The sequence below is a fragment of the Apaloderma vittatum genome, unplaced genomic scaffold (assembly GCF_000703405.1).
Source record: "Apaloderma vittatum isolate BGI_N311 unplaced genomic scaffold, ASM70340v1 scaffold6947, whole genome shotgun sequence".
NCBI lineage: Eukaryota > Metazoa > Chordata > Aves > Trogoniformes > Trogonidae > Apaloderma > Apaloderma vittatum.
Genome location: NW_009725605.1, coordinates 1805 through 14235, shown reverse-complemented (window position 1 = coordinate 14235; position 12431 = coordinate 1805). Strand labels below are relative to the sequence as shown.

The 12431-nt window shown below is 41.8% G+C and overlaps 1 protein-coding gene across 1 annotated transcript; it reads left to right on the top strand.

Moving 5' to 3' along the window:
* Positions 1–434: 434 nt before the first annotated feature.
* FAM45A (family with sequence similarity 45, member A) lies at positions 435–7930 on the top strand (the record flags this gene model as incomplete). The annotated part of the gene is made up of 8 exons (XM_009872955.1): positions 435–631; positions 1830–1909; positions 3430–3578; positions 3771–3882; positions 4250–4350; positions 5528–5635; positions 6182–6276; positions 7636–7930. Coding segments are annotated over 8 exons (1019 nt in total), but the record flags the coding sequence as incomplete, so codon positions are not given.
* Between the last annotated feature and the right edge of the window lie 4501 nt (positions 7931–12431).

Here is a 12431-nt window from a genome sequence, read left to right as displayed (position 1 = left end):
AGGCCGGTGTCTCTCTTAATTTAGTTTAAGTCTGGCTGTTCCTGAGCTAAATCGTGCGCAGCTCGGCCGGAGCGCCTTAAATTGACGGTTTCTGAGGTTTCTGTTAGGAAATCAGAATTGGGAAGAGCAGGGGAAAATCCTAAATAGGCTGGCCTGCGTGCTTGCTCTGTGCCTCGCTTGTGTGTATAAACTCCGGGTGCTGCTTTTTCACCTCATCAGGCAGGTCAAGAGTGGATGGGTATTAACATATGAAAAATAAAACCCCATAGCACAAGTGCTGCCTTACAGCTTAACCGATGGTGGCAGAACTGGTTGTCTAGGGTCAGGGTAAGGTGGAATTTTAATCTGACTCCAGGAAACAAACCTGATTAACCCATCAATTTACTTCCTTGCTGCTGTTTGGCATTCTCACAGTGAACATCTTTCCACCATAGAAAAAGACTCCAACGGAGATGCTTTGTGGGTTTGGTGTTATCCGTCCGTAACAGCTGAACTGAGGAGTCTGTTGCTGCGAAAGTGCTGCCTTACAGATGAAAATAAATTGCTCCACACGTTTGTATTCGGCCAGTATAAGAGGTCCTGGTTCTACATCACAACTGTGGAAGTTCAAGATTCTCCAGCCTTGAAAAAGGTAGGATTTGGCCGGCTGGTTGTTCAGTAGAGCTCAGGGAAAACTTCTGCAGAGCTTCCCCAAGCAGTTTGAGCCATGTTTTCCCACTGCGTGTTGTGAGGGAGTTGAGGTTTTTTGGGCTCACACATACTGCTCTTACCGGGCTGTTGAAGCAGTTCACACATCTCATTTTTCACCAAGACATGTATTGGGACTGAGATACTGGTTACCTAATGTAGATTATTTGTATTAAAAAGGAAATACTGTTTCATGCCGTTATTTCTAGTTACTTTGCATTTCAAGTTCAGCATTTTTTCTTTTGTCAAAAGAGCTCTACAGAGGTTCTTTCGTACTAGCCATACTAGAACTTGTTGCCTTTTTTCTTCCCAAAGTGTTGAGTTTTATAGGTTCTTTCTTTTCTGTTGCATGGATAACTGGAAAAACTGCAAATATGGTCGTATCTTCTATGCTTTCCCTCTTATGAAGATAATTGAATTGTCTGTTAAGTTTATTCAGTTTTCATACTTCGTGTTATTTGGTTAAGTAGAAGGTAAACGTGGTAATTTTGCATGGCCACGGCAGTGCTCCTTGTCTTTCATCGCTGCAAGCTTACGTCTTCTACGAACCTTAAAGGTATAGGAAAAAGTAAAACGAAGTGTCCTACAGTGGCAGTGGAAGATGCTATTTAAGGAAGACACATAAGCCTGGTCATTGTCTGCAGACTTTTAGCCTCATACTCTCCCAGCCCCCAGTCATTTCATTAAGGAAGTTAAAGAGGATTTCCGTTTGTGGCCCTGCTATCCATGTTGTTTCTTTCCCGTTCTCTTTCAAAATACGCTGATGCTCTCTGCACCCTCCGTTTGCAACAAATTCCAGAAGTTCCTACTTGCTGTGGGGAAGAAAAATACCTTTCTCTTTTTTAAAATGGTCTGAAGAGATTAAAGGAAAGCAACTCTTATAGAATAGATTAAGAAAAAGATAGCTTGTGTTAGAGCTGACTCAGTGGAAATTAGTCACATCAGAAATCTATATCTGGGCCTTTTCTGTGGTTGGTAACTTGGATCTGCTGCTACTGCTTACCTTTTTTTTGTTTGGTTGGGTTTTTTTTGTTCAAAACACCTTGTCAGAGTACTGCAGTAAGTTCAATAATGTGGAAAAGACTGGTTGTATGGGATCATTAAATCAGCTGCGTGTTTTTCTGTGTGTGTTTCTTGCCCAGGTGACCCACTTCTCCATCGTGCTGACGGCCAAAGACTTCAACCCCGAGAAATACGCAGCCTTCACTAGGATATTGTGTAGGTCTGTATAAAAGCTGCTTTGAGGTATTGCTGTGTGCGTGCTTTGGTCTTGCCAAGGCAAAAGATAAAATTTTATTATGGTGTGTTTGCATTTGGTGTAACAATCTGCTGGAAAATTTTTCCTGCAGACTGTGACTCATATAAACCCTTGATTTGTGCTTATGTTGAGTTCGGGGAAGAAGTATTGGGTGATTGTCAGACATCCCGTAGGTTTTAAGGTGTATTCTCCAGCCCCTCACCCCCCACCACAAACACGTGCTTATCTTCTCTGAGAACATATTTGTAAAAAGGTTAAACATTGGAGAAGAGGTCGGTAGTCAAAGGTCGCCACGTGCATGGCGGGCAGCTTGCATCTCTCCGCAACATCTCGGCTCCAGACACTTGTTGCAGCTCCTCTGAACCAAGGAGAGCTTGGTTTTTGCTTTCCTCTGGGAAAATGAGAGCCCTGTGCCTCCTGAGTCCTGTGGCTCTGTCTTTTCTCTTTTTACAACCAGACTGCCATATTCTCCTCCCCTTGTCCTGTTTACTCACTTTCCTCCATGTCCCAATTCTCCTGATCTCTCCTGCATCTTTCTTTGCTTTTCCTTCAGTTCCCAGATGAGGTGGGTTCCAGCTTTTCGTACCAAGAGTGTTCCCTGAGATTTTGCAGTTAATTGGATGCAGTTGTGAGATTATTGTGTCACAGACTTGGGAGTGCTGTCAGGGTTATCAGTTCTGCAGGGTGTTGAAAAACTGAGATTGTTCTATTTCACCAATACCTGAAATACTTAGATTCGATGTGACTCACATTACTGCTGATTTATCAGCTAATTCTTCTTTTTAAGTCCAGGATGGCTTCCTCTAAATACGATAATTGAGTTTCAGGTGGGACATAACCTTACTATAGCTAATGTGGAAAACAGGTAGTTGAGAGCTTCAGGGTTATTCCTGAAGTACCTTAACCTCAAAAATAGGTTACGGTGTCTCTTTCCTTTCTGGAAGACAGATACAAGTGTGTAGATTTTGTTGGCGTGTGGTTGTTTTGTGGGTTTTTTGAGTTGGTTTTTTTTTTTTTCTTTTTTCAAACGAGCGTCAAGGACATGTTTATATTTTTCTTTCATAGTTTAACAAAGTGTACAGAAGAATGTCTAGTGATACTTAGATAACAAAACTAGTCCCATGGTCTGCATGTAATAATAGAAGTTAGTGTAGTAGTTGCCTTTTCATAAAGCAAGTGCCTTCCAAGTCTGCAAAGGATCCTTAGTCTGGACACGTGCTTACCCCTATGTGCTGTGTTTCTACGTTAGTAAATGTTTCTTTTATAAAACAGAAAATGCAAATAAAACTACAGGGTAGTTTTTAATCCTAAAAGACCTGTGTGCTGTTGAAAGACTTCTAGTTTAGTATTTAAAACCTCAACTGGGCATCCAAAATGGGAATTCTTGCCAATAGTATTGATAATTATGGTACTGTGATTTTTTTTTTTCATGTCTGCTGGTACTGATTATAGTCAAAATACCAAATTCTCTTCTTTTCACACAGAATCTACTTGAAGCATGGAAGTCCAGTTAAAATGATGGAGAGTTACATTGCAGTCCTTACAAAGGGGATCTGCCAAAGTGAAGAAAATGGCTCTTTCCTCAGCAGGGATTTTGATGCTCGGAAGGCTTATCTTGCTGGTTCCATCAAAGGTTAATTAGTACCAGAAGCCTCTATTCTGATTTCTTTTGTACAACATAAAATACAATCCGGTTTTCATGTGTACTTTAAGTAAATACTGTTAACAGTATCATCTGTGCTGTTATTATTAAACTTCTTCAAAAAAGCAGATTATAATATCAGCATATATATCTTCTTTAAAATATTTTCCCTCTCTTTTCTAGATATAGTATCTCAGTTTGGGATGGAAACAGTTATCTTATATACAGCATTGATGCTAAAGAAGAGAATTGTAGTGTACCATCCTAGAATAGAAGCTGTCCAGGAGTTTACCAGGTACTTTGTCAATCCTTACCTCCCCACCCACCCCTAAAAGTCCAGCAAGTCTTGAACCTTCATTGAGATAAATGTCTATAATAATAGTACAACAAAAAAATCTTTGCTAAACCTGTTTATTGAAATCCTGCTAAATACGTTTTAGGGCTCTGGCCATATGTTTGTCAACTTGGAAAAAATTAACTGTAGAAGGAGCAATAAACTCTGCTTGCATTGGTAGTAGAAATGTCTGTAGTTCATGTATACATGTGCCAAATAAGACGTAGTCATGGTAGTTCTTTCTTATGACATGCATTTTGTACTGTGAAATTTTAATTAGTATAAATAAAAATCTCCTGTGTGTCAAGTACCAATCTGATTTCCCTAGGACTTTGCCTGCTTTAGTGTGGCATCGACAAGACTGGTCAATTCTTCATTCCTATGTGCATCTAAATGAGGAGGAAGTAGAAGCCTTAAAAGCCTGCACAGGTAGTAATAACTTATTAATCAAAAATATAAGGAAATTTTTTTTGTTTCAGTTTCTTTTGCTGCAAGGTCTTGCACCAGTGCTTTTGGAGGGGAAAAAAGGTTACTTTGCTGTTAATGCTATTTTTCAAAGTTAAACAGAAAAGGCAAATTAAACAAGTATGTTAGAAGATAACTAGTTAATGTGCTGTTTCTGGGTGGATCTGCATAAGTCTGTCCCTCATCACAGATGCAAAGCAGCTTTGAGACTTTTTTGATGCTGTGATTAGAGGTATTGAAAGTCTTCCGGTTGCACAGAAGTAGCTCACTTTAGATAAGCTACTTTTTTCCCTCCCCTGTTTTCTACACATAGGTAGAAACTGAATTGGTAGGATTTTTTTTTCTCCACACTTCCTAACTCTGAAGTTCCAAAATGTTTATTTTGTCTGCTGCCAGTGAAGTGTCTGGCTCACAGACAGACTTTAGCAGCTCTGTAGGAGTTTGATCTGTGTGACACATTGCCATGTGTGCACAGTGCTTAACGTGTAATCCAAGAAGAGGCCCTTCGTTTATGTGACGGTTGGCGCGACACCTCCTGTGCCAATTAAGAAGCTTCTCTGTACAGAATAACCATGGAATGGTTTGGGTTGGAAGGGACCTTAAAGATCGTCTGGTTCCAACCCCTGTGCCATGGACAGGGACGCTGCTCACCTTCAGTATTTCTCCTGTATTACTAACAGGGCTTGTTTCAGCTCACTGAATGACTTCCACAGGGAAAAGGGGTGCTCTTAGGTTTACTTACCCAGCACGCTGTGCATAGGAAAACGTGGTTTTATTCCTCTGTTCCAATACTGACCTTGTGACAAGGCGCTCTGGAGTAGAGATTCTTTTAAAGAGGAAGTGTGGTGTCTTCTTCATTTGAAAATGAATAGTATTAGTAGTAAGAGAGTTTTAAATTTCAAATTTTTATATTATGTGTATAGTTAACCGTTTATCCACGTTCAAGGCAATTTTAGAGGTTGATTTTTAAGCTCCTTGGAAGTGAAGTGTTCTGCTTGCTAAAGGACTGATAATATCAGCAGAGCAACCTTCTTGTTCCGATGAGTCAACAGATGTAAGGACTATGGTTTTTCACAGGATCTTGGTTTTGTTTTGGTTTTGTTCACGAAGATCCTAATCTTGCCCAAATTCTGCTCTCTAGGTTACATTGCTGGATTTACAGATTCTGAAGTGAACAGTAGACCAGACCTTTACGATGTGTATGTGAATTTGGCAGATAGTGAGATCACAGTTTCCCCTGTTGTAAAAGGTTGGTTGCTTTCTATATTTTGGATTTACAGGTTGTTTATTCCAGAGCTGATAGTTACTGCTGAGCCTTGCTCTAAGTCAGTCTCGATTCTTCTTCCATCTATGTTCTGAAAAGTCAACGTATAAGCTTCTGTCTTTCAGTTTTATTGAGACCCTGAAAGACAGATGAAAAGTTGGAATTTGGAAGGAAATTCTTCATCTTCCGATAAATGCACAACTGCGGTTTCAAAATGTTCATGTTAGTTATGTGGATGAGATGTTTGGCTGAAAGCAAAGGTACTGCATGAATCTTTAGAAAAACATCGCTCTAAATACTTGGAGATTGGGGACTATTTGAAAGGAAAGCTTGTATGCTCTGAACCGCTTTAGAGGTAGACAATTTGCTTGTGCTGGCTGCTGATACATCAAGTTACTGCCTTTACTAATAGATTTCCAATTGCAGTTGTGAAGAGGACTCCTTGTTTGGGCTCGTTCTTCGTAGGCTTTCCTAGATATCGCAGAAATGGTTATTTTACGTGAGTGTGTGCTTTTTTTTGTTCTTACTCAGAGGCAATGGCAATGGGAAAACTTCACAAAGAAATTGGACAACTAATTGTTCAATCTGCAGAAGATCCAGATAAATCAGACAGCCAAGTCATTAAGGTGAATATACTTTTTTTTCTTTTATTTTTAAATCTAGTTAAATTACTTCTGTCACTAAGTCTTGGTGGAGGGGGGAAGTACGAGGAAGATTGTCCCTGGGAATAAGTTGATCTCTTGTAGCCTCTTTTTACAAATGAGCATTTTTATTCTTTACACAGGTTTTTAAGGATGCTGTAATTGGTTTCTGTTTTCTCTTGTGTAACCACATTGCTGGATAAACTTCAGAATTGTATTAATTAAAAAACTACATGTAAAATTAGTTTTCCAGTTTTACTCTACAGAGAATGTCTTTTGCTCAATACCTTGTCAATTGTGTTGTCAATACCTTTGCAAGAGTCCTACTGAGATAAGGCTTCTCAGCTCTAAAGCCTCATTTTTTTGATGTTTTTGTTATTTGGGTTTGGTTTTTTTCGCTTTTTTATCTAATTGATTATTAGACATTTCACAACTGAGCAACTGAGTCAAAAGAGCAGTTAGGCTGGGGAGAGGAGCCTGTGGAGTGGCTGTGCAGTCTTCATTCAACATCGCACAGGAGCAGGCTGAAGAGCTGTTTCAAGTTTGCCTTAAAATAAATGGGTCTTTGTTTAAAAGTAACTGTTTATTTATAGAATCGTAGAATCATTGAGGTTCGAAAATATCTCTAAGATCATCAAGTCCAACTGTCAACCAAACACTACCATGACCACTAAACTATATCCTGAAGTGCCACGTCTACACGTTTTTTGAACACCTCCAGGAACGGTGACTCCACCACTTCCCTCGGCAATGCCTCACTGCTGTTTCAGTAAAGAAATTAGAATTTAGTAATGTTCAATCTAAACTTCCCCTGGTGCAACCTGATGCCATTTCCTCTTGTCCTATTGCTAGTTATTTGGGAGAAGAGACCACCCCTTGCCTCCCTACAGCCCCCTTCAGGCAGGCGTAGAGAGCAGTGAAGTCTCCTGTCAGCCTTGTCCAGACTAAACAGCCCCAGCTCCCTCAGCCGCTCCTCACAAGACATGTTCTCTAGACCCCTCACCAGCTTCATTTTTCTTCTTTGGACCCTCTCCAGCACCTCTATGTCTTTCTTACACTGTGGTGCCCAGAACTGAACCCAGTGCTCAAGCTGTGGCCTCACCAGTGCCCAGTACCCTGCTCCTGCTGGCCACACCATTGCTGATCCAGGCCGGGATGCTGTTGGCCCACCTGGGCACACTGCTGGCTCCTGTTAGCAGGCTGTCTGCCAGCACCGCCAGACCCTCTTCTGCCAGGCAGCATTATTTTCTTTTTGTTCTGTGTTGTTCTATTTTTGTATTAAGCGTTAAAACACTCTAACACCCAGTACTGTATTGACGGTTGCTTGTTTTTCTGTTCTTTAAGGATATTTCTCTGAAGACAAAAGAAATCTTGGCTACCTTAGCCTCACTTACTGAAGTTTCTGATGGCAGTGAAAAGCGAACCCTTAACTCTGAGGCCCTGAAACAAAAGCGATTTCCGCCAGCTACAGAAAACTTTCTTTTTCACTTAGCAGCTGCTGAACAAATGCTCAAAATCTGACATCGATGCACTGCAGTGTCGTGGACCAGCTCAAAAATACTGTCTTTGCCATACAGATAGGAATACCTGAGATTTTATGTGGAAAGATTAAAGGTATAAGAGTGAATGTCATACTTAATGTGGAACATATGGAGGCATATTTGGGAACATTCCTGGTGTCGTTATTCCCTAACTGTAACTCAGTATATACAGCTCCTGTACCTCAGATATCGCAGCAGGAGCGTATATACGGGTGGTATGGGCCTGTGTGACCAGGTTGTGCCAGACATTATCATAGCAGCTGTTTGTCCTGCAGGTTCCAGATGTTGGGCAGCTGTATTCTTGTTCCGAATTGTCTTGCTGGGGTCTGGAACCTCGGGCTGCAAGCCTGGCTCTGTTCGGGTGTGCAGGGCTCTGCCCAAGGATGCACTGAAGGTGCAGGTGGTCTGAGTGCTCGTTCTGGGCTTCCAGGTGTGTCAGGCCCTGCTCTTGCTCTAGACTGCGTGACACCTGGAAATCCCAAATAAACAGACAAGTTCTCTTCTTTCTACTTGAACGTATCTAGGGGTAAAAAAGATTGTCTGGGAAAATCCAATGCGGTAGCCTTAGTATATAAAGGAAGAGGTATTTTAAAGCTCACGTGGGAGCTGAGCACCTCTTGGACTCTTGCCTTAGAGGTTTTCTCCCCCCTTCACTCCGTCCCATGTCTCTGGTGGAGGGAAAAGAGACAGATTACTGTATTTCAAATGGGGCTTCCTAGGGGGGGTGGCAGGCTAGTGCTGCTTTACAGGTGGGGTCGTTGAAGAAGTAGTTGGGGTTCTCAGCTGAGGAGATACCTGGCCATTAATTCCTGATCTGTTTGACAGAAAATCAGATGAATTAAAGCCTAATAGACTAGAAATGTTTGAAATGGCCGGATGCCACAGGTCACCCTCTTAAACTGCTTGGGCTGTCACACAGGTACTGTCTGATGGTGCTCTGTGTGGACTAAATCTAGGTGGAAACTTTTGAAGTAACAGTGAAAAGTGGGAAAAAGTTGATAGAAAAAATGAAAATTTGTCTACTTGTTTGGTTGCCTAGCCATAACTAAAGAGATTTTTTTTATTTTTTAATTGAGCAGCCTGAAACTAACTGCTTTGTTAGTCCTGAATTCTTCTGAGAAGGATTTAGAATCTTTTGTAGGGAAACACTGAGCCAAACAATCTGTATTTCTTGAGAAACATCCACAACAAATGAGTCAATTCTGCAGTAGCACTTTTTTATAAGAAGAATATAACCTTTTTTCTTGGCCTTTGTACGGATGGGCTGTAGCATGTGGTTTTACATAGAGCTTTTATACCTATAACTTTAGTAATCAATATTTATATTGTTACATAATTGGATGTTTGCTATTCTGAAACTGGTAGAGCTCATCAATAACTACGTGCAAGCAGTATTGGTTTGGAAAGAGGTTTTCCTTTTGCTATGTATCATACTTTAAGGAAATCTATTTTAGAATATGGATACAGAATGTGGCATTTATGTATAAAATGGCTAGTTATTACAGTCACTAAATGAAAGTGCTTCAGAGTAATCCCCTGTTTTCAGGGGCGTAAAAATCCGCTTTGAACATTTACTCTGCAGTTAAAATTCTCAACACAGAGGCATATGCTGCTTTTTTTTTTTTTTAACCTTTGAGAAAAATACTGCAATTGCCTTTGTTTACCTGTAAGTGCTCTGCAGCTTTTTGTCCTCATTTGCCCATTATTTTTGTGTTCTTTTTTTTTTTCCTTAATGGTTCTTTAATATTGCTGCTTCTGTTTTGGGACTTCTGAAACAGTCAGAATAGCAGAACTGCAAACTTTTGCTGAAATTCCTATTCAGGACCTGCTTTAAAGATGACTGGAACTGAAGTCTTTCACCAAGAAAAGCATGAACATGGTTTCAGTCAGCTGTCTTAACACCACACTGTAAGTGTCAAGAAATTCACATAGTTTCTTATTAACAAAGGGCCTTAAGATATATCATCAAGGTAGTGAGGGTGTTAGAGACAACCACAAAAAGCAGAGAAGCTCGGTTACAAACTAAATACGAAATGCCTGTTTTGGTTTCCGTTTTGGAAATGTTTGAAGTTGAAAATCTCGGTGTTGTGTTAGATCTTCTCTTTGGATGTTTGTGCGAAACAAATGAAATATAATTTTGCACTTAAGGAACTGGACTCATAGCATGCTTATGCCTATTAAAAAAATCCTGAACAGCCTACCTTTGAGTTCATGTAAATTTATTCTTGAAGAGTTGTGACCACTGAGATGCACGTCTTAGCTCTTGAGTCTTGCAATACTGGGATTAAACTAGAGCTTGATGTTGAGATCAGAAACGTACTATGACTTGTTCAAACAATTCTGTCATCTGTGCTGATCTTGTTGTCAGTGCTGTATCGGCCCCCCTTGGCCTCAGTACTTTCAAAGGATTTTTCTAATGTACTTGCATTTTCTTAATGACTTTTGACACTCTTGCCTCTCAAAAAGGCTTAGAAAAAAATAGAAAAATCTGGAAGGACAGGACAGGGAAAGATTTCTCCTTATTTCTCACTTCCCTTTCCCTGGGATGCGTACAAGCAGACTGTGTCAGCAGAGTCAGGTGACATCCTTCCTCCTAGAAGCAAAGATTGTAAAATGAAATTGTCATTCCTGCCTTCTCATCCTACTGCCTGTCTGTTCTTGGGTGAACAGGGAATGCTGAATGGTGGCTCCCATCGACCTGCTAAGAGCCGTGCCTCCAAAAGGCCTGTGGCATGTAGAATAACTGAAAGCCTTGAACTCAGATGAAAATTGCAGCACTGCTTCTCCCTCGGTTGAGGCACGAGGTGCTCCCTGAGCGCTCTGCCTTGCTGCCCATGTGGACCAGGGGAAGGGGCATGTTCTGATGGACAGCAATATGAGGCTGTGTAACCTGGAAAAAGTTGACGTGGGACATCTGACGGCATTCATCTCAAAACCACTGGCTGCTTCTGCTTCCAAAAGAGCAAAGGAGGATTTGTTAATAGTGTGTTGTGAGATGTTGTTTGAAGCGGCTAAATTTCTAAGTAACAAACCAAGCTGTAAAGCTCCGTGTAAGAAGCTCACAGCTGCCGTGTGCTGCCTCCCACCCTTCACTCAGCAGCTGCCCGGCTGGAGCCTGAGTCAGAGGGATCTTTGGTCTGGTGAGGTCGCTCCCTGTGGCTGCCGAATGACATGAGACTCAGGAGGAGACTCCAAAGAGTGGGCAACAGCTCCTTCCCCAGCGGTGCTGCAGCACAGGGCTTGGTGTTTGCTGCCTGACAGGGAAGGAGCCACAGCGTTCCCTCCCTGCCTGCTCGTTCCTTACTTCCTCCACCCCTATGGCCTGCGGGGGAAAAGCAGTGTGGCTGTGTTACAGCCTTGGGGTAACACAGGGACACAAGCTCCAGCTGAGGAAATGCTTTGATCTTGGTGTTTCCTAACATGGGAGTGGCTGATTCTATTTATTTATTTATTTTCGTTACATTAAAGGGACATAGCAGCCTCATTGTATATCCCTAAATTTCAAGATGATGAGGTGGGTAGGTGAGAACTGCTCTCATGTTGTGCTGTACTGAGACATGTTTTCCTTGAAGCTGAAAGCTTCCATGTGTCGCAGTTTCCCACGCCTTAAACTGGTTCCACCACTAATGCACTGTCACTTAATGGACTGGCTGGGGCTAAAGGAAGTGGACAGACCTGCCTTGGGCTGGTATGTTGTTAATCAAAGTTACAAAGGGGGAGGTTTTCCTGTGGGTGGTGACTCCTAAGTCGTTCAAACATGTCACTTTTCTGCTTGTCGCAGTCTTGTTCCCCTCGCTCATCCCTCTGGACTACCAGGTGTCTGGCCCTGGCAGCTCTAGTTCGTAGGCTTCTAGCAGCTTTTATTTCAAGACCAAGGCACGTGACCACGGCACGTTACCGACACTGCTTACCTTGTAGAGCTCACCCCAGATTCTTTTGGACTGTCCTTTCTTATAGATCTTCTCCCGCGCTTCATCCCTGGAAGTGGATTGTGAGAGATATCAGCAACCACAGCCACAGGGTGACAGTGCTGACTCCTCTAAAGCCACTTACAGACCAACGAGGCGCTGAGGCCCAGGCAACACACAGCTGAGGACTTGTCCCCCCAACCTGGCCTCCGCCTTTGATCCACCCAACTGCAGAAAGTCCCTACAAACAGGCACTCTTTGAAAGATTCCTCTCTGCCCTCTGCTCAGTTTCTTACCCAACTCAAAATGTGAGTTTGGAGATAGTCTGGCATGTGTCAGGAAACAAATTATGAATAAAGACAAATGAGGCTCAAGGAAGCAACAGTTTGGTTTAACACATAGGGACAAAACAGGAATAAAAAAATCCCAAATTCAGCTAATTCCACTTTCCTTACTCCTCATATGGTAACAGCATCAATGGATGTGCTAGATGGTTCTTTAAAACAAAAGCTGGCTTTTCAGAAATGCAAATAAAGAATAATTCCCCCCTTCTATTTACCTTACACCAGTGTCTTCTGTCACCAGGTCTCGATCCTTGCCCTGATCATAAGATTCTGATGAGGCTTCAGCATTCTCCACCAGAGACTGCACATCACTTGCAGAAAGATTTGGTCTTTTCCTCTGGGATTTG